This window comes from Bubalus bubalis, chromosome 6 (genome assembly GCF_019923935.1).
Source record: "Bubalus bubalis isolate 160015118507 breed Murrah chromosome 6, NDDB_SH_1, whole genome shotgun sequence".
NCBI classification, from domain to species: domain Eukaryota; kingdom Metazoa; phylum Chordata; class Mammalia; order Artiodactyla; family Bovidae; genus Bubalus; species Bubalus bubalis.
In genome coordinates, this window is record NC_059162.1 from 11,154,956 (window position 1) to 11,176,088 (window position 21,133).

At 37.0% G+C, this 21,133-nt stretch overlaps 1 protein-coding gene across 1 annotated transcript in view; it reads left to right on the forward strand.

The window, feature by feature from the left end:
- Positions 1 to 17,853, forward strand: part of SPTA1 (spectrin alpha, erythrocytic 1) — an 87,204-nt gene extending 69,351 nt beyond the window's left edge. Inside the window, exons 37-51 of the mRNA XM_044944161.2 lie at positions 1,075 to 1,196; positions 1,708 to 1,840; positions 2,354 to 2,461; positions 3,518 to 3,680; positions 5,243 to 5,319; positions 8,140 to 8,349; positions 10,427 to 10,723; positions 11,525 to 11,637; positions 12,797 to 12,814; positions 13,324 to 13,375; positions 14,830 to 15,017; positions 15,865 to 15,918; positions 16,047 to 16,193; positions 16,694 to 16,838; positions 17,383 to 17,853. Coding sequence (XP_044800096.2) covers positions 1,075 to 1,196; positions 1,708 to 1,840; positions 2,354 to 2,461; positions 3,518 to 3,680; positions 5,243 to 5,319; positions 8,140 to 8,349; positions 10,427 to 10,723; positions 11,525 to 11,637; positions 12,797 to 12,814; positions 13,324 to 13,375; positions 14,830 to 15,017; positions 15,865 to 15,918; positions 16,047 to 16,193; positions 16,694 to 16,838; positions 17,383 to 17,508 — 1,953 coding nt within the window. The 3' untranslated portion in view covers positions 17,509 to 17,853. The remainder of the gene's footprint in view (positions 1 to 1,074; positions 1,197 to 1,707; positions 1,841 to 2,353; positions 2,462 to 3,517; positions 3,681 to 5,242; positions 5,320 to 8,139; positions 8,350 to 10,426; positions 10,724 to 11,524; positions 11,638 to 12,796; positions 12,815 to 13,323; positions 13,376 to 14,829; positions 15,018 to 15,864; positions 15,919 to 16,046; positions 16,194 to 16,693; positions 16,839 to 17,382) is intronic.
- The last annotated feature ends 3,280 nt before the right edge of the window (positions 17,854 to 21,133 follow it).

Genomic DNA, 21,133 nt, shown 5'->3' on the forward strand with positions numbered 1-21,133 from the left:
TTTTTTTTTGATATGCAGTCAACGCTTATCAAGCTTTTTCACTTTTCCAATTTGCTTCAAATGTCAAATGACCATAGGATGGTTGATGTTGAATTCTTGGGCAACTTGTTGTGTAGTAAGAGGATCAACTTCTATAATCTTCTCAGTTGGTCATTGTCAACTTCTGATGGGCAGCCACTGTGCTCCTCATCTTCAAGGCTCTAGTCTCTTTTGTAAAACTACTTTAACTGCCATTGCACTGTATGTTCATTAGCAGTTCCTGGGCCAAATGCGTTGTTCATGTTGCAAGTTGTCTTCTGACTTGTGACCCATTTTGAACTCAAATAAGAAAATTGCTCAAATTTGCTTTTTGTCTAACTTAATTTCCATAGCCTGAAATACATGTAAAATAAATAGCAAGTAATCATTTATTAGCAAAAATCATAAAGCAAAAATTGTGTATTAAAATGATGTATAACTTAACTACATTTATTTAAGAATGCATTCCAGTATCAAATGGCAAAGTTCAACAGTGCAAAACAGAAATTACTTTTGCATCGACCTAATAGGTTGAGGCTACAAAATGTGAAGGCAGAGTGCCAAGGTCACATAGACAGTTGGCTGTAGAGTTCACAAGCATTCTCCTCCATATTGTGCCTTCTATGAATAGAAGAATCTGCGTAGAAACCCATGTCTTCCCTGGAAGGAGCACCTTTGACAGTCCAGGGCACAGTTGTTGACAATTAGGATGCAGGTTGGGACATCTGGAAAAGCTGTACCTGAGCTGAGCCATGTGGAAAGAGGGAAACCCCGAGTGTTGGCTTGGCAGCAGGGTCACCCTGTGACCATCAGTCAGATCATGGAAAGTAGTCTAGTGCAAATGCTAAGGTATTTGTCTGAATCCTTGATGAAGTTTAGCATGTTAGATCTTACTGCAGCTTTCTTCATTCTCCCAGGATTGTCAGGACTGCCTTGAGTACATCCAGTTTATAAATGAGCCAGAGGGTAGGAAGGGCTAGATACTTTGCTAGAAAACTGTGGATAAATGGGGAGATGCTATGGGGAAATATGACATGGAGGATGTGTGTTGTTCAGAATGTGCTGAATATGGCAGAAAGGCTGGGAGACAAGGCGGCCGTGGGGCAAGAGGAGATCCAGGACAGGCTTGATCAGCTTGTTCAACACTGGGACCAGCTCAAAGAGTTGACCAAGGCTCGGTGAGTTGGGGATAGAAGGCCAAATTCTCTTGTTGGATTGCAGGTATTGGGTAGGTATTGAGAAGGCACTTAAGTGCCTGCTCAGCATCTCTCCCTAGCTACCAATCTCTTCCAGCTTCTAAGTCCCTGCTCAAATGCTAAGTCTTCCATGAAGCTTCCTATATGTACCCCAGGAAGAAATGACACTGTTTCTATGTCTCTATGACACTGTCTCTCTAGAGCTGTGCTTACAATTACTTGCAGCTGTCTTTTATCATTGTTGCCCTACATATGTTATCCTTTATACCACATTATCTCTCACATGTCTGTTTTACTTTCTGCATCTCCCCAGTTTTAACATTATGTGCAGCGTGTAGTAATAAAGTAATGGAGTATTTTTCTCCCTTGCACTAATACAGCCAAAATCTTAAAATCTTATAAGATTGTGCCACTTTGCTACACTTCCACTGCTCATTAGTTTTTGTTTTTGTTTCTTTTCTTATTTGGGGTGGGGATTACTTTCCTGTTACAGAGGGATTCAGTTGAGAGAATCCCTAGAATACTTGGAATTCATGGAGAATGCTGAGGAGGAGGAAGCCTGGATCAGTGAAAAGGAAGCTCTAGTTGCCCAAGGGGATTCTGGAGACACTTTGGCTGCTATTCAGGTGAGGAACTGGCAGAATGAAATAATTTTCTTCTGTTTAATTTGAATCTTTTCTTAAGTAGTCAACATTTTTACCTGTAAAATTAGAATCTTTCTTCTGGTAGAAGAAGAAACTTTCAGACTAGTTCTTAGCATAGGATGTTCTTGATACTAAATATTTTTCTGCTAGATGGAATGTTTCCAAGAATTATTATACATACATTTCAACATGGAGAAATACTTTTGTATTAGCTTGATCAATATTCACTCCCAAATCCAGAAGTTTCAAGTTGCATGGTTAGTTATAAACAATATCACATGTATTCCTTTGGCTCTTTGGTAAGACTGCCTTTCTGGGAAGTGAGGAATTTGGGAAGAGAAATTTACTGGTACTACTCAGGAATAAGTGAACACTCATGTACTCTGCCAACTTAGTTGAATCATTGCTGGTGAATAGCATCAAAAGGAATCAGAATGTGAGTGGGATAGATTGTTCATTTTGGAAGTTTTGATTCTCACTGACTCATTCACACAGAGCTTACAAAAGAAGCTCGAAGCTTTGGAGAATGACTTTGCTGTCCATGAGATTCGAGTGCAAAATGTGTGTGCTCAAGGAGAAGACATCCTGAGTAAGGTGAGATATGCTCCGGGGATTCCAGGTCAAAAAAAGGATCTTCAAAAAGGGATTGGACCAAATATAGAATCATGAACATTGCTAAAATCATGCACAACCTTGGTAATCTCTTCTAAGCTGCCTTTTTGTTATTGTTTCAGCAAACAATTATCTATTTAATTATTGCTGTTTTCTGGAAGCTTTTTTTCAAGGTCTTATAGGTATATTTTTTAGATATTTAAAAATCATTGATATATGGCAAAACCAATACAATATTGTAAAGTTAAAAAATAAAATAATTTAAAAAAAGAAAATATTAATAAAGCAAAATAAATAAATAAATAAAAATCATTCATTGACTCATACTCTATGCAGAATGGGGCTTCCGTGGTGGCTCAGAGGTTAAAGTGTCTGCCTGCAATGTGGGAGACCTGGGTTCGATCCCTGGGTCAGGAAGATCCCCTGGAGAAGGAAATGGCAACCCACTCCAGTACTGTTGCCTGGAGAATCCCATGGATGGAGGAGCCTGGTAGGCTACAGTCCATGCGGTCGCAAAGAGTCGGACACGACTGAGAGACTTCATTTTCACTTTCACTTTCACTTTCCATGCAGAATATGACATTTAAAAATATTTTACACATGATTTGCTTTGATTATAGAGTAATGTAAGAATGTGAAGAAATTTCTTTGACCTCTAGAGATAAGGACCCCACTGAAATCTCTTTATAATTTGAGAACCATTCTTTTGTTTAAATGATAGTTTTAATAGAACCTCAATAATCTAAAGGCTGTACAAAGAATCCTAAAAAGATGATTCTGTACCTTTGAGATGCTTATGCCAACTAAGAAGATCACACTTACATAGACAAACAGAAGACTGTCCAAATGCTGGACAATATCATCTGGGTAATAGATATTCTATTATAGATGAATAATAGAATAATTTCACTGGACCTAGAAGAGAGTAGCTATATATTTGGAAGGAGAGAGATGAAAGGTTTTTAATAGTGCAAAGGATTTCACTTTTCAGGCTCTGGACATTCATCAATCTCTCTCTCTCTCCTCCTTTCAATCTCGGTGATACAGGGGGAAAGTCAACATAAAGAGAAGATTTCTAACAAGATACAGGCTCTAAATGAAAAGATTCCTTCTCTGGCCAGGTCATTGGCTGTTTGGAAGTCACAACTGGAAGATGATTATGACTTTCAGGAGTTCAACTGGAAGGCTGATGTGGTTGAGGCCTGGATAGGTATGATGTGTGAGGACCAGAGGCTTCCCAGGTGGTGCTAGTGGTGAAGATCACACCTGCCAATGCAGGAGACGTAAGAGATGCAAGTTCAATCACTGGGTCGGGAAGATCCCCTGGAGGAGAGCATGGCAAGCCACTTCAGTGTTCTTGCCTGAAGAATCCCATGGACAGAGGAGCCTGGCAGTCTACATTCCATAGGGTTGCAAAGAGTCAGATACAACTGAAATGATTTAGCATGCACTCATTTGAGGACGATGGCCTCTGGATTTGAGGAAGTACTGATAGTTCAATTTACTGAATGGATCCCAGGCTCTGTTGCTCAATATGGGAAGAAAGATGCCCCCTTCATCACCCACTCCTATCCTGTCTGAGCACAATTACAATTAAAGTCACATGTGTGCAAAAATACCCACGCATCAGATCAGATCAGATCAGTCACTCAGTCGTGTCCGACTCTTTGCGACCCCATGAATCGCAACATGCCAGGCCTCCCTGTCCATCACCAACTCCCGGAGTTCACTCAGACTTACGTCCATCGAGTCAGTGATGTCATCCAGCCATCTCATCCTCTGTCGTCCCCTTCTCCTCCTGCCCCCAATCCCTCCCAGCATCAGGGTCTTTTCCAATGAATCAACTCTTCACATGAGGTGGCCAAAGTACTGGAATTTCAACTTTAGCATCATTCCTTCCAAAGAAATCCCAGGGCTGACCTCCTTCAGAACGGACTGGTTGGATCTCCTTGCAGTCCAAGGGACTCTCAAGAGTCTTCTCCAACACCACAGTTCAAAGCATCAATTCTTCAGTGCTCAGCCTTCTTCACAGTCCAACTCTCACATCCATACATGACCACAGGAAAAACCATAGCCTTGACTAGATGGACCTTTGTTGGCAAAGTAATGTCTCTGCTTTTGAATATGCTATCTAGGTTGGTCATAACTTTCCTTCCAAGGAGTAAGCGTCTTTTAGTTTCATGGCTGCAGTCACCATCTATAGTGATTTTGGAGCCCAGAAAAATAAAGTCTGACACTGTTTCCACTGTTTCCCCATCTATTTCCCATGAAGTGGTGGGACCAGATGCCATGATCTTCATTTTCTGAATGTTGAGCTTTAGGCCAACTTTTTCACTCTCCACTCCCACACACACACACACTTATAGAGACATATGCTGAGAGAATAACTAAGTACTATAATCCCATAGAACATCTTTTTTTTTTGGAAATTGGTGAATTCCATGTGATAGTCAGAAAGAGAGAGTCATGGCAAACATTCTAGAAAATAAACTCTGTGTTTGATTTACTTATAATTTATGTCTAGGCTGAAGATTTCTGTTGTTCAATGAAACATCCAGAAGTTCTCTTGGTTCTAGCTCTGTTTCAGTCAGTTTATCCTGTATACATCTAGAAAAATAGTTTACTGGCTCCCACTCCCATATTCTAATGAATCATCTACTTGGAGAGTCAAGAGGCTCTCTTGTGGCCAATAGTAAATATGCCGTTCTTCTTTGCCAAGCCTGATATAAAGAAATTCTCTTTCTCTTCTTATGACTTACCTTTGTTCTTCAGCTGAGAAAGAAACAAGCTTGAAGACCAATAGCAATGATGCAGACCTCACTGCCCTCTCCACTCTCCTGGCAAAACAGGTAAGAGCAGGGTTGCCTTGTTCATAAATGCCCATGAAGTCCAAGACCCACATCCCACAGAAGCTTCACACATAGGGTTATTTCATTCCCAAATGTGGTTTTATTATCTGTAGGACCTATAAAATTGTCCCCTTTGTGATAGAGATAATTTGGTAGTTCTTTTTCCTTCATCAGTCTTGCCAGTAAGTGCTCATTTTTATTAGAGAACCAACTTTTGACCATTTAATTTTTCTCTGTTTTATCTTTGTACTATATTCCATTAATATCTTTTTTATCTTTGTAATTTTTAACTTTCTTTGAGATTACTTGATTTAAAAAAATTAAGACAGATATTGATGTTGTTAAATACTTAGCCATTCTTCTTTTCTAGTATATTGATTTGAGACTATACATTTGCCTCTAAGTAAATCCTTAGCTGCATTCCACAGACTTCATGTTATTTTTGTTATCATCTAATTAAAAATATTCTGCTATTTTTTGCATAATTTCTTAATTGACTCATTATTTATTCTGTAGTGCATTGTTCAATTTCTAAACACTTGGGAATTTTCTAATTATATTTTTTTGACATTTATATCCAGTTTATTCAACTTTATTTTAAAAACACACTCTATGTTATTTTAGGAGGTTGCTTTATATCCAACAAATGACCTGTTTTGGTGAATAGACTTTGTCCAGTTGAAAAGAATGTCATTTTGCAATGATTTGTATTACTTATCAGAGCCTGTTGCTCATGTTTTTTAAAAAATATTTCAGTTTTATATATTTTAAAGCTAGATTAAAAGTTGTGTTGACATTTAGAATTATGAAATCATTTTGATGAATTAATTCTTTTAATTATGCAAAGTTTTTCTCTAATAACTCTAATAACACATCTTTTTAAACACTTCTTAATTTAAAGTTTTTCTTCACATATTAGTGTACTACACCAATTTTCTTTTGTTTACTGTTTGCAATGTACATCTATTTCCATTTCTTTTAAAAACACTTCTATGTCTTTATAGTTTTTGTTGTTTATTTTGTACATTCATAAATTGCAACATGATTATCACTATAGTATTAACTATCACTTTCATTCTGTGACATAATTATCATTTTTTTTTAAGGTGAGAACAGGTAAGACTTATGTACTTTAAAGTACATAATATAGGAATACTAACTATAATTACCATGCTGTATCTTAGATCTCCAGAACTTGTTAATCTTAAAAATAAAAGTTTTTGCCCTTTCACCAATTTTTCCCCATTTCCCTCACCTCCAATATATTCTGTTTGGCTTTTTTAGATTCAACATATAAATAAGATTATAAAGTATTTGTCTTTCTGTGTCTGACATTTCACTTAGCATAATGGTCTCAAGTTTCATCTGAGTTGTTGCAAACAGCAGGGTTCCTTCTTCTCTGTGACTGAATAGTATTCCATATATGTATATCACCTATCTTCTTTATACATTGTTCTTTTGACAGGAAGTTTGTTTCCATATCTTGACTATTGTAAATAATGCTGCAATGAACATAGAAGTGCAGAGTGTCAATATGTCTTAGATGTGTCTTTTATAAATATCGAATAGTTGAGTGTTGATTTATTATCTACTTTGATGATTTTCATGGAGTAGTGAATCCATTTACATTTAAAGTAATTAATTAATGAGTTTTTATTTAAAGCTATAATTTAATACCTCTGTCCCATCTCATGCCCTATCCAACCCCCACTTTTCTTGATTCAAGACATGATTTCAATTTTTCTGAAAACTAGCCATTTTTCAGTTTGTTCTTAAACGTAGAACCTTTAGAGACTTCAACTAAACCTCTTTCACTAAGTCTGCTCTTACTTGATGTGTCCTGATCTCAATGCTGTGTGACTGCAAAAAATTCTTAGATTTCAAGATTCTTTAGATTGTTTATACTTTAGATTCTTAGCTACTGTTTTCTGCTTGACTTCTACAACTTGTATTCAGGAATCTGTAAATGCCCTAAGTTGGACATACAAGGAGATTATCGAGCCTCCTTTTCTGCAGCTCCCTTTTCATGGTTTCCTCAAATAGTGGATGCTTCAGTTTCCCAGAATTCTAGTTTCCATCCTTTTAGCTCTAATGTGATGATCAAAAGCTCTGAGCAGCTGCTTTCTCTGCAACTTCACCCTGCACAGTTTATACTTCAAAGGAAAAAGTGACAGAGTATTACTCTTATTTTGCTACTATTCCCTTCTCCATGTAATTTTGATACCTCAAGTTATAGCTATTTGAGTTGCATCCTGATCCCTTTCAAACAGCTGATATTTTTGTGCTTTTATCCAGTGGTTAAAATTGTTCTGGAAGGGAGGATTGATCAAATACACACCACCCTGTTAAAATGAAGTGGAACATCTTGAATTTTGTGATCATTTACACATACACACACACACTGTCACCTGTAAAAGGTTTTTTGTTAGTTTGCATACTTTCACAATTTCTAGTAGTGCACATCTATAAATACTAATTAGAATGCAAAATCTAATAAGTGATAGAAAAGAGTCTTAGAAAGTGAGCCTTAAGAAGAATTTAATCTTGATTTGGAAGATTTGAAATATCACATCATGCTCCAAATCTCCTTTAATATTAATTTTGCACCTAATCTAAAAATCCAGTTTTCAAACACTGGAATTTTACCATAATTCCAACTCCAAATGTTTACGAAAGTCTCTAAGTCAAATTTCCTTTTTGGAAAAATTGTCCACTACTCTAAACTCTTGCATAAGTCCAATCTGGTGGAACCCAGGTGTGAGTGACCCTTTGGAATCTGCATTATTTTCTGTTCACACCTTCTCTATGTGTCTTTCTCAGGACACACTGCATGCCAGTCTGCAGAGCTTCCACCAAGAGAGACTGTCTGAAATAACTGACCTGAAGGATAAGCTTGTGGCTGCTGAGCACAGCCAGACAAAAGCCATTGAGGAGCGCCATGCTGCCTTGCTGAGGCGCTGGGAACAGCTGCTGGAAGCCTCTGAAGTCCATAGACAGGAATTGCTAGAGAAACGACGGCCCCTACTGGAGGTAAAAAAAAAAAAAAAAAAAAAAATGATGTGCCATCATCTGACCTTGAATATCTATATCCAGAAATAGATACTGGAAACCATGTTTGAATACTATAGACAATTAAGTGAGTATATTGCAAAGAATTAGGAAGACATTCTTATAAACATGAAGCAATTCATTTTTAGCTTGATAAGTTTTTCTTTTTTTTTGGACTGATTGATCAGCTGACTTATGATGGAAGTCAGACACATATATTGGAAACAAGTAGGTGAGACAAAGATCTTAATTTAAGGCAGAACTAATACTGGCATATAGGAGTCAAGATTGCTCTTGTGTTTTTTCTAACTCAAATAAAAGGAATATTAGACAAGTAAAATTTGTGTTCTCATCTTTCCTAGCTGGGGGACCTTCTATATGTTGCTTAACATCTCTGAATCTTGATTTCTCTATTTAGAAAATAGGGTGATATCACCATCATATCTTGATGGATCTATATCACCATCATATCTTGATGGATCTTGATTACTATCAAAAGAGATAATGGACCTGAAAATGCAATATAAACCATTATGTTCTATATGGATATAGTTATTAAAATGTTCTTTCTTTTGGTGACTGCTAAGATATTGGATATTGATGATAAAATTATTAATAGTAAAAGGAAGTCAAGATGGTTAGTGAAAATACTGAATACTTCTAGACCATAAGATATTGTACTTGATGACAAGTTAAAGTAGAGAATTAAAGGAATCAGAAAACACACAAATAAAAGTCAGACTCTTAATTTTAACTGTGATGAGGGACATATAACCTACAGAAACTAATCTTCAGTGCAAAATTAAAGCAATTAATGGACAACCGCATATTATCTTATTTTGTGATTATAAAATCTCTGTAAAATATTCAGTTGATACATAATATTATGAAAATGTATGACATTATTTATAGGTTTCCATGTCCTTCCAGGGTAGGGGCAGTAATAGTTTTTTCTGTGTTGGTCTATTTTGGTGTGTAGATTGCTGAAATGAATACAGCAACAACATAATGGTATACAATACCTTTGCAATCTCCCTTCCATTTGGGTCAGTTTTTTTCCTCTTAACCCATTTTGAGATGAAAACTGATTCTCATATCTGTATAACAAAATCTCTTTGAAAGTACAATTGGCTGACACAAAATATATGATGTGTTTTATTTTTATTTATTTATTTATTTATTTATTTTTATTTTATTTTATTTTTATTTTTTTAATTTTATTTTATTTTTAAACTTTACATAATTGTATTAGTTTTGCCAAATATCAAAATGAATCTGCCACAGGTATACATGTGTTCCCCATCCTGAACCCTCCTCCCTCCTCCCTCCCCATTCCACATAATTGTATTAGTTTTGCCAAATATGAAAATGAATCTTTAAATCTAAAACTTTGTATTACCTTCTGTTTGGAAAAATCCATACTATTTCTCTTATTTAGAAATTCACAGTCATTCAGAATACTCCAGAGAGTATTGTATGGCTAAAGATATAGGTTAGAGGGTAAGAAATGGATTTAAGCAGGGAATTTAGGCATGAGATGAGCTCCGAACAAGGTTTAGAGGAAGGTAGGAAGACAACTCAGTATACACAAATAAACATCAAAGCAGTGAGGGCTGCAGATCACAGAAGAGAAAGAAGAAATGCCTGTCCTACAAATGATTTTTTTAATCTAATCATCCATCCATTCATTCACTTAAACTTAATTCATGCATATTATACTAAAAATTCATGGAACACAGACATCAGAACAAGAAATCATGGAATCTTATCATTGAAAACTACCTTTGTCACTTTGGGAATCTTACGGCTAAAATAACCCTAGAAGTTACCCAACTTCATTTGTAAGTGTTGGAAGAAAAGAGAAAATGCTTGGATCAGGGCTTGTACCTTGAACTCACATGTCCACCCATCTGATTGCATGGTCTCCATTGGTCTTAGTTCTGTCCTCTTAGAGTATTGGTACAGAAAATATTTGAAGACAGTCATTTTTTTTATCCTGTTTTCTTTTCTGCTGATGAACTTTATTGGAAAAGATGGAATTATCTTTTTTTCTTTATAGACTGAGGTTCTATTCATGGAATTTGCACACAAGGCCTCAGCTTTCAACAACTGGTGTGAGAAGGCCGAGGAGGACCTTTCAGAGCCCGTGCACTGTGTCTCCCTGGATGCAATCCGGCAGCTGCAGAAGGACCACGAGGCCTTCTTGGCCTCCTTGACAAAGGCCCGAGGAGACTTCAATGATTTGCGAGAGCTAGACCAGCAGATTAAGGCCTTGAATGTGCCCTCCAGCCCCTATACCTGGTTAACAGTAGAGGTGCTAGAGAGAGTCTGGAAACACCTATTTGATACCATCAAGGTACTTTGGGGGCAGAGAAGATACTTCCTTTAGCCATAATGAACATGATCATTTGATTTGCTTTCTGGATTTGGGGACTTTGAGAGAGAAAGGAGCACTGTTAATAATTATATTGCGACAGCAGTCATGAACTGAGTCAATCTAAGAAAAAAGTTGGAAATATGTTCATGATAGGCAGAGCCCTATGCCCTATAGTTTAGACAGTCTCAAGTGTCTGAGTGTTGATTAGTGATTCAGAGAAGCAAACATAAGCTCCAGAAGATGGCTCTAAAAATGTGTTATGAAAAATTCATGAGGCTTGTATATATCTTTGCAGTCTATATGCTCAAAAGCATTTTCTATTTTATATGAACTTCCAAAAGTGCCTTTTAAATGTGCTCGTGTGTAATTTTGTCTGTCTATAGTAATGCTCATTACTGAAGCTATGGAAAATACAAGTTTGCAAAGAAAAATTTCACTATAAACTTACCAATTTTAGATGGAAACTCTTATCTTTTCATTTAAATGAAATTTCAACTGGAAAAATACTGAGATGAGGAAAGACTTGCCTTTATTACTAGTTTGTTTTTTACTGGGCTTGGTAACACCTGCAAGTACTTCTGAAAAGTTGGATAAGCTTCTTTCATATTTCTGAGATGAGAATAGGTGGACTGGAATAAATTTGAGCGCACAGGCAATGCCATTGGAAGGCAGGTGAAATTTGGAAGAGGGGAGATGTGCAGATGAGCCTAGGAACCAGTTACTTTATTGCAAGAAAAAGTCTTCAATGTGCACACTACTATCTGTGATTTGGGGTTTTAGGAAAGAGAGCAGGAGTTGGAAAAGGAAGAGGCAAGACAGATCAAGAACTTTGAGATGTGCCAGGAATTTGAACAGAATGCCAGTGCCTTCCTTAATTGGATCTTGGAGACAAGGTTTGCTGTGATACCCCCAAACTCACGATCCTTATGCCACACATTCCACTCTGGGGATGGAATACATAGCTGAGGGAAGAGGATAATTCTTACAGTACTTATGCTGCCCTAAAATCACCATATCCTGTCTGTGCTTTGTATCTGAAATTGACTGTATTCTAAATCAGTCACTGCAAAATTGAGAAATGAGAATTTCATCTCATTGCCCATTCTTTATTCACTATTTGAAAGTCTCACTTTTTTCCTCTTGCCTATAATTACAGCCCCAAAATAATAACATTCACTTACATGTGCCTTCCCCTTTGCACTTTACACTGTAATTTTATAAGCCATTATATCACTTAACTTTCAGAATAACCTTGAAGAGTGTACCGCACTGATGTTATTACTTCTGTTTCTAAATGTGGAAAGAAGTTCAGTAGATAAATTGACTTGTTCAAGGTCACATATGTGTTTATTGGTACAACCAGAGAATACTGTGAATACTTCATAGGAAACTATTATATTGCTTGACTACTAAAACTGTCATGAGAATCAAGTGCGATAATATATGCTAATTGCTTTTATTAAATGCAAAATGCTCTATACATGAAAATAACATTTGTTATATCTTCTGGGGCAAATGACCTGGAAAAGAGGAGACTTGGAGTGTATAATAAATGAATAAGTGGTCAAACTTGGTAGACTGTATTCAGCAGGTATCTCAGAATTGTGGAGTTTTGACAGTTTAAAGTGTCAGTTTAGACAATTCATGCTTCTGTTCCTATGAGCTCACTGACAAGGATAAACCAAAGAAGGAACAGAAAGAAATCCTGTATCATGGCTTAAAAAAAAAAACATCTGACTGAAGACAAAGGACACACAGCTCACCCTCCTCTGCCTCTGGCTTTGATCTCTCATCTCTGGCAGCAGGGGCCTGATACTGAGCTGGGCCTGACCCCTGAGCTCTTCATCCTAAAGCAACGAGCTGCACAGAAGGCTCTGGGTTTCTCAGTATGGGGGACACTTTGAGGACAGTGGGTTGAACAGATTCATCCTTCAGGTACAAAGAATTTAGAATGTATCACACATCTGAAGAAAGAAGATTATTGAAATAATCCTTGTTAACATGATTTTCCTTTTCTCTCTCCTGATTCCTGTTCTGGACCTCCATATCCAGGGACTATTTTCTGGATGGGTCAGTATTTTATGTTATCCTGTTTGTTTTTTTGTATCACTCTGAAAGAATTAATTAAGGAGGCCTTAGTATTAAAGTATCTTCATCCCACTGCAAATCTGATAAAATACATGTGGGGTAAGAAGGCCCTTAAATAAAACGTGGGATAAGGAGAAGCATGTATATTATTCTGGCCCTATCACCCACTAAGAGTAATGTAAGAGTAAGAGTAATGTAAGAGTCTTGCTTACATTAGGTTAAGGGTATATTTGAAAATAAGAACTAGGAGAGTATGGAAGCTCTCTTGTAAACATAGAGGAACCTTACTTTGCTTTTCATCTGTCCAGCAAGGTTACCAACTCAACAGAGAGGATCTGATTTCATGAAAAATTGGCATTGTGAAATTCATTTCAGAAAGGCCATATAACTTGGAAGAACTTATAGAAGTGTAGGAGATTTGGGTTGGTCTATTTGTGTAACATACTGACTTCTGATATTATAAGTAATGTTTTCCTCTGGTTCTTAACTAGATCTTTGCTGAAAGAAACAGGAACACTAGAATCCCAGCTGGAAGCAAATAAAGTAAGTAATGTTTATTCATTAGTTCTAAATATTGCTGGAATTTACAGGAGTTCAAGAACTACTCAAAGGAAACTGGTGATTCCTTTAGGTAAATCCCTGGCCCAAAAGTCAAAAGCCTAAGGCTCTGCTGTCAATCTTGCCAACAATTTGCATTCTAACCATTGGCCACCACTTCATGGACATGGATGTCAGTTTGCTTAAATCTCAACTTTAATTTCTGTATCTACACAAATTTGCATTCTAACCATTGGCCACCACTTCATGGACATGGATGTCAGTTTGCTTAAATCTCAACTTTAATTTCTGTATCTACACAATGGAGTCAATAATATCTACATTATAGATTTACTATAGTTATTAAGTAAGGGAACAAATACAAAAGTGCATACAACTTGTAACATTGACACATTTATGTTATTTGATGTGGTAAGAAAATAAAATTGAATATAAATTGTCTCTTAACAATTGGGTGAAGAAGTGGCTAGAACAGTATTTTTAACTTTCACCTTATCTTTATTATTGCTTCCCCACCAGAAAAAATATGTAATTAATTAAATCTAATTTATCCCCAAAGAGAGAACTTAATGCTAAAAAAGATGTTGTCAGGTAGGATTGATTTTTGGAGACCACAAACCACTGTAATATCTAATATATTTTCACACCTTTCACACCTACCCCCATCATCATGACTAATTCACTTCTCCCTTCTTTAGGATTTCCCTTGTGGCTCAGACAATAAAGTGTCTGCCTACAATGCAGGAGACCCGGGTTCAATCCTTGGGTTGGGAAGATCTCCTGGAGAAGGAAATTGCAACCCACTCCAGTATTCTTGTCTGGAAAATCCCATGGATGAAGGAGCCTGGTAGGCTACTGTCCATGGGGTCGCAAAGAGTTGGACACGACTGAGCTATTTCACTTTTCACTTTCTTTAGGGAAAGATATTTCCCTGTTGACAAAGCATGACCTAAATGCTGATATTTGGCATTTAATGTGCCTGACAGAAGCATCTTGTAGAAGTCTGTCCAAGCCAGTGAAGGAGACTGATGTGTGAACACTGGGAAGTTTAAGTGGGCCTCAGAAATCAACTACAATCAATAATGCAAATCATTCATGATGCAGATCACTGAGAGCTGATGATGCATGGATCCTAGAAGTCCTACCCTTCTCTATTTACAGTGTATGACTGCTAACCCTTACATTTATATATTACAGATTACCAGAATGACAGAGGTCATATCACTTAAACTTCCCACCATTTTATAAATTAGGAATGGAGAATTGATATGGTTTTCCTGAGTAGTTCAATTTTTACAAAGGACAGGAAATTTCCTGAAGATAATTGAAAAGGAGCAATGAAGGGAAATCTAAACTTATCAGCTTCTTACCTTCCATATTATTCCTAGATTTGGACCTGGTACCCCAGATAACTGCTTCTCTTCTTTGTCTTTTTCCAGAGGAAGCAAAAGGAAATCCAGGCAAAGAAGCATCAACTGACCAAGATTGAGGACCTGGGAGAAAGCTTAGAAGAGGCTCTGGTCCTAGACCTTAAATACAGCACCATCGGGCTGGCTCAACAGTGGGACCAGCTCTACCAGCTTGGGATGCGAAGGCAACACAGTCTAGAAGAACAAATCCAAGCCAGGTATTGAGAACTTGTGGTTAAGGCTGGGCAAGGATGTGGGTGGTGTTAGGTATTAGAAACTTAGTCCCAAGACTAAACTTTGGGGGTACTGGATACAATGGCTGCTTCACTGATAGTGCACTTATTAACTCCAGAACCAGTTTTCTCTCTTTGCTGACCCAGAGAATGACTTAAAAAAAAAAAAAAAGATATGAGTCCACTATAAACTGCGAGACAGTACTATCATACTCCTGGGTCTACTTACCATCCATTTCTCAGAGTCTATGCACCATCTTATATGACCTCTTCAGAGAGCATTCCCTTTTGTAAAATTCCCATTAAAATGTCTGGAGTGAAAGAAATATTCCAAGTATAGAGCAGAAGATAATTTTTTTTCTAAATAAAATATTTTGGCAGCATTAGTTATTTAGACAAGCTTTTTCTGTAAAAATCCTGATAATATTGTAGAATTTGTGAGCAATTTAGCCTTTGTTTTAACTGCTGTGCTGTTACTCAGTTCTGCTGTTGTGAAAACAGATATTGATAATTCATAAATGAATAAACATAAACATATTCCAGGGAAATTTTATTTATGGATGCTAAGATTTGAATTTCTCACAATTTTTAAAGTTTAAGGAAATATTCTTCTTTTTTTATTATTTTCAATCATGTAAAAACTATTCTCAGTTCATTGACTGTACAAAAGTGAGTGATCTCCTGGACCTGGCCCATGGACCATAGTTTGCCAGTCCCTGAACTAGGTGACTTGACTAGCCTAATAGTCACTAAAATTCCTCTATTACTATTATGGCATGTCTATTTATATTTCTCTGTTTTATTTCATGGGTTAATTTTTTTTTTCTTTCAGAGACATCACTGGTCTCAGTGAAGAGACACGACAAGAGTTTGAAACAACCTTTAGGTGTGTATAGCGTCATAGCTGATTGTTTTGCATGCAATTCAGAATGAAGTTCTAAATAACTATTTTTTCCCTCCATGTGGTTTGATCTGATTCTTGGTGAACCTGATTAAATATTTTTTGTTCTTTAGGCACTTTGATGAGAATTTGACAGGTCGCTTGAGTCACAAAGATTTCCGGTCCTGCCTGAGAGGGCTCAATTACTACTTGCCCATGGTGGAGGAGGGTGAACCTGAGCCCAAGTTTGAGAAATTCCTGGATGCTGTTGATCCAGGGAGGTAGGAGGAAGACCAAAGCCCAGACCACAGCAGGGAATAGATCTTGGGGGAAGGGGGCAAATGCAGAAAGTAAAATGATCCATAAAATGTAAAATTAATTCATCTTGAGAGTAGGAAGATAAAGACTACCATAAATGAATTGGGCAGCTTTTGGTACCCTTTTAGAATACTAGAAATAGAGGCCTTCAGCTCAGTTTGAAGAGCTTGAGATACCTAGAGATGGTGCTAGTGGAAAATTCCCAAATTCTACTTAGGGAGTCAGGCTGAATTACTCATGTGGAAATAGTGACTGGAACTTAAAAAACTATTTATTTGACTTAAGGGTATGAGGATGGGGATCAAATAAAGGTCATATCCCATTGTCTCAGAGAGCTGAGATGGAACAGGCACTTAGAGGGTTCATCTTATTTCTGTCTCTGAGACACTGAGTAGAATGAGAAAGGGACCTGTCTTCCTCTCTGTCCCGAGAGGGGACAGTTTCTGATCTATTTCTCCAACAGAAAGGGCTATATCTCAAAAGACGAGTACATCGACTTCTTGACTGACAAGGAGTCAGAGAACATCAGATCCAGTGATGAACTAGAAGATTCTTTCCAAGCTCTGGCAGAGGGCAAAGCCTATATTACGAAAGAGGACATGAAGCAGGTCAGATTCCCATTTCTATCCACTCTCACTGCACTCTTATAATCATCTAGATTTTGTTCATCTCAGGTCTGGCTCCCTAGTTACTATAGGCAATTACTTTCCTCTTCCCCATGTTTTCTCAGATATTGTCACGCACTGGTTATCATTTGCTTTGGTCACTACCTCATGTTGTTTTGACCCAACTCAAAAACCTATAGTCAATATCTAATTATTTCATCATTAATCCCAAACATGCTACTTGGTTTTAAGACTATTTCTTTATTCTGTTTATTTAATAAGCCAAATTTAAAGAACAGGGTAAACAGTGCAATCAGAATGAAATGGGAGTCTTTGGATAAGAACTGAGTTGAAAAGATGAGTTGGTCTTATTCATTAGAAATTACAGATTTCTTTCTATAAGAAAAGCACGTGATAGGCCCGGGACCAGCTGCTTTTGCCCAAACCTCTCTACTTCCTGAGTTTAGGGCATATTAGAAGCCCAAAGGAACCAGCTATTCTGAATTTCTGTCACGGTAATTTTTTTTTTTTTCTTTTAATGTTTCAGGCCCTAACCCCAGAACAAGTGTCATTCTGTGCCTCACGTATGCAGCAATATGTGGATCCCCGGGGCCGAAGCCAACCTGCTGGCTATGATTACGTTGGCTTCATCAGTTCTTACTTTGGCAAGTGAAAGACAGCTTTTTCTGGGTCAGAGAACCTTGATGTTGTGGGAAGTATTGGGGGATGAAGGAAATAGGCAGATATGGAAGATGGGAAGACAGTTGTGTGTGTGTGTGTGTGTGTGTGTGTGTGTGTGTTACATTTATTGTAGGACCTGAAAGAAGAAATCTCGAGCTTGAGAGATAAAGGAATTAATGACATCAGAGGAGAGGAGGCCATGGGTTTATTTTATATGCAACTATCACTGCTGAAGGGTGTTAAACAAAGTTTCTATTTTTCATTTGTTGGGTTCTATGTAATATTACTTTATTTTGTTCTGATTATAGAATAAAGTATTTCCTTTTTTTTTAAAGCATTTTTTTGCAGTTCTTACTTTTGAGAGGACAATGTGAAATAAAATGTTCCTGATTCAGTTAAGTTTCTACATTTCTGAGAATTGTACTATCATCTAAATATAGGCAACAAAATATACTGTAAATTAGGGCCTTGGTAAAGTAGATACATAAGATTCAAGATAATTTACAAAGTGTTTCTTGAGCTTGAAATTTGATTAAATTCTTGCATTTGAAAATGGAGATATTTGATATTCTGGGAAACCCTGATATTTTCATCTATAAAATGGAACCATACAGGGAAGACCAGCATAGCACCCATTTTCTTCTTAATCTGTCCGTTTTTCATACTTCCCTATTAAGGTGAATGTTATTACTCTTGGAACAGCCGAATAGGAGCATAGAAGATTTTCCTTTTGTCCTCTATGTGCCTGAATTTTTATCAAAATTTTAATGTGATAAAAAAGAATCTTTGGGACTTCTTTGGTAGTTCAGTGGTTAAGAATCCTTCTCACAATGCAGGGGATGTGGGTTCATCTCTGGTAGGGGAACTAGAATCCCACATGTGTTGGAGTAACTAAGCCTGCACCATAGCTAGATAGCTGGAATGCCACAATGAAGCATAATACACGATGCAATAAAAATCCCACATTCCACAACAAAGACCCAATGCGGCCAAATATTTTTAAAAAGGAATCTTTGTTTTCATTTACTTTTATCTATTAGTGTAAGAGTTAGTCAAATTTTTCTTTTTAATAAAATTAAGGAAAAATACACAAGAGGTGGTGCTATTTCCAAATAATTTTCAGCCCAAGTTTGATCTGAACTGGTTTGAATGCTGACATTCTGTCCTGACTTGTAAAAATGCATTGTGCCATTTGCTTGTGAGTAGACTTATTTCCTTGATCAGCATGAAATGAAACAGCCTAGCTGTTTGTGTATCCTGCACAGTTTCTGCCTTCCAGTCCATGTATATGGTCACTTGATTACCATTTCAAGTCTCAGTCTCATTCTTTGCACAGATATTAGTCCTTACTAAGGGATAAATCCTGTCACAGGAGCCATTTAAAGAAATTTTAGTTAAAACTAAAAAGCTGTCTTTGCGGCTTATAATGTATAGGTTTTTGTTTGCTTGTTTGTTTGTTTTACTGATTTTTACTTAAACAATTACATATTATGAAAAATAATAAAACATATTTCAAAAATTTTTCATAAATGTCTAAATTGTTACCAAATTATGAGCTGAAAAATATCATTATAGTTGGAAAAATTCATAGCCTGTTAGGTCATCAAAAATTAGTATCATTTAATATCACACTTATTGAGCCTGGAAAATCTAAAAAAAGTGCTTGTTTGTAATAATCAAAGGCAAATGTGAATATGGTTCCATTCTCCCCTTGATCCCTGCCAAAAATCTGGAAGTCCTAAATCAGTTTGTTAGGCATGTGATGAGTCTTTAAAGGCAAAGTATCATTAGTAACATCTCAGAAAAGGAGATTAATAACATAGAGGCTAAAGAAGATAGTATTTATCTAAAGAATCAACAAAAGTTAGTTCAGGTGCTCAACTTTTTATGACCACACTTTTTTTGTGTGTCCAACTTTTTGTGACCACATGGACTGCAGCATGCCAGGTTTCCCTGTCCACCACCAACACCTGGAGTTTGTTCAAATTCATGTCCATTTAGTCAGTGATGCCATCCAACCATCTCATCCTCTCTCATCCCCTTTTCCACCTGATTTCAATCTTTCCCAGCATCAGGGTCTTTTCCAATGAGTAAGTTCTTCTCATCAGGTGGCCAAAGTATTGAAGTTTCATCTTCAGCATCAGTCCTTCCAATGAATATTCAGGATTGATTTCCTTTAGGACCGACTGATTTGATCTCCTTGGAGTCCAAGGGACTCTCAAGGTCTTCTCCAACACCAGAGTTTAAAAACTTCAATTCTTTGGCCCTCAGCTTTCATATCCATACATGACTATTAGAAAAAACCATAGCTTTGACTAAATGGACCTTAGTTACCAAAGTAATGTCTCTGTTTTTTAATATGCTGTCTAGGTGGTCATAGCGTTTCTTCCAAGGAGCAAACATCTTTTAATTTCATGGCTTCAGTCACCATCTGAAGTGATTTGGGAGCCAAGAAAATAAAGTCTGCCATGGTTTCCACTGTTTCCCCATCTATTCGTCATGAAGTGATGGAACCAGATGCCATGATCTTAGTTTTTTGAATGCTGAGTTTTAAGCCAGCTTTTTTTACTCTCGTCTTTCACTTTCATCAAGAGGCTCTTTAGTTCCTCTTCACTTTCTGCCATAAGGGTGGTGTCACCTGCATATCTGAGGTTATTGATATTTCTCCTGGAAATCTGGATTCCAGCTTGTGTTTCATCCAGCCAACATTTTGCAATAATATAGAGGCTAAAAAAGATAGCATTTATCTAAAGAATCAATAAAAAATGCCTTAAAAAGATGGTACTGTTAGAGTTACACACAGCACCTTCTGAAATCAGATTCTGACCACATGTGCACTCGAGCAAAAAAAATGACAATATGGGAAGTATCATACATAACTTAACTATGAATATAAATATTCAACTTATAATATTACAACAATTAGAACTTGTATTAGTCCAGGTTCGATGCACGATACTGGATGCTTGGGGCTGGTGCACTGGGATGACCCAGAGGGATGGTATGGGGAAGGAGGAGGGAGGAGGGCTCAGGATGGGGAACACATGTATACCTGTGGCAGACTCATTTTGATATATGGCAAAACCAATACAATATTGTAAAGTTAAAAAATAAAATAAAATATATATAAAAAAAGAAAAAAAGAACTTGTATCAAATTTCCCTCTTGATCTCAGGGTTAAGCTCCACATGTTATATAGTCATCATTTCTAGATCTTCTGTTTACTTATCTTAAGCTAGAATCCCTGTTCTAATTTCAGTAATTCTCTTCTTTATAATTTATAGAGTGAAGACTGCCTCTGAGATACAGCCTACACTCTTGATTTTTCTTTCATGATTACTACCACTTGGTTGGGTCCCCAAAATTCACTCCTAACTGAATTTTCTTCTTAGCATTTTATGGGCCTCCCTGATGCCAAATTTTTTCCTGAAAGTCATCTGATTCTTTTTCCCTAGAGCCTGACCCATTTCCCAGTACCTACTCCTCTGAGATGGATCTAACTCCATCTTCCTATCTTCTCCAGCCAGGCACTGTGCCAGGTAACAGCATTTTACTCTTGTCTGGTTGTATCATGATATATTACGTGCATGGCACTGACTCCTGCCAGCATAAACTAG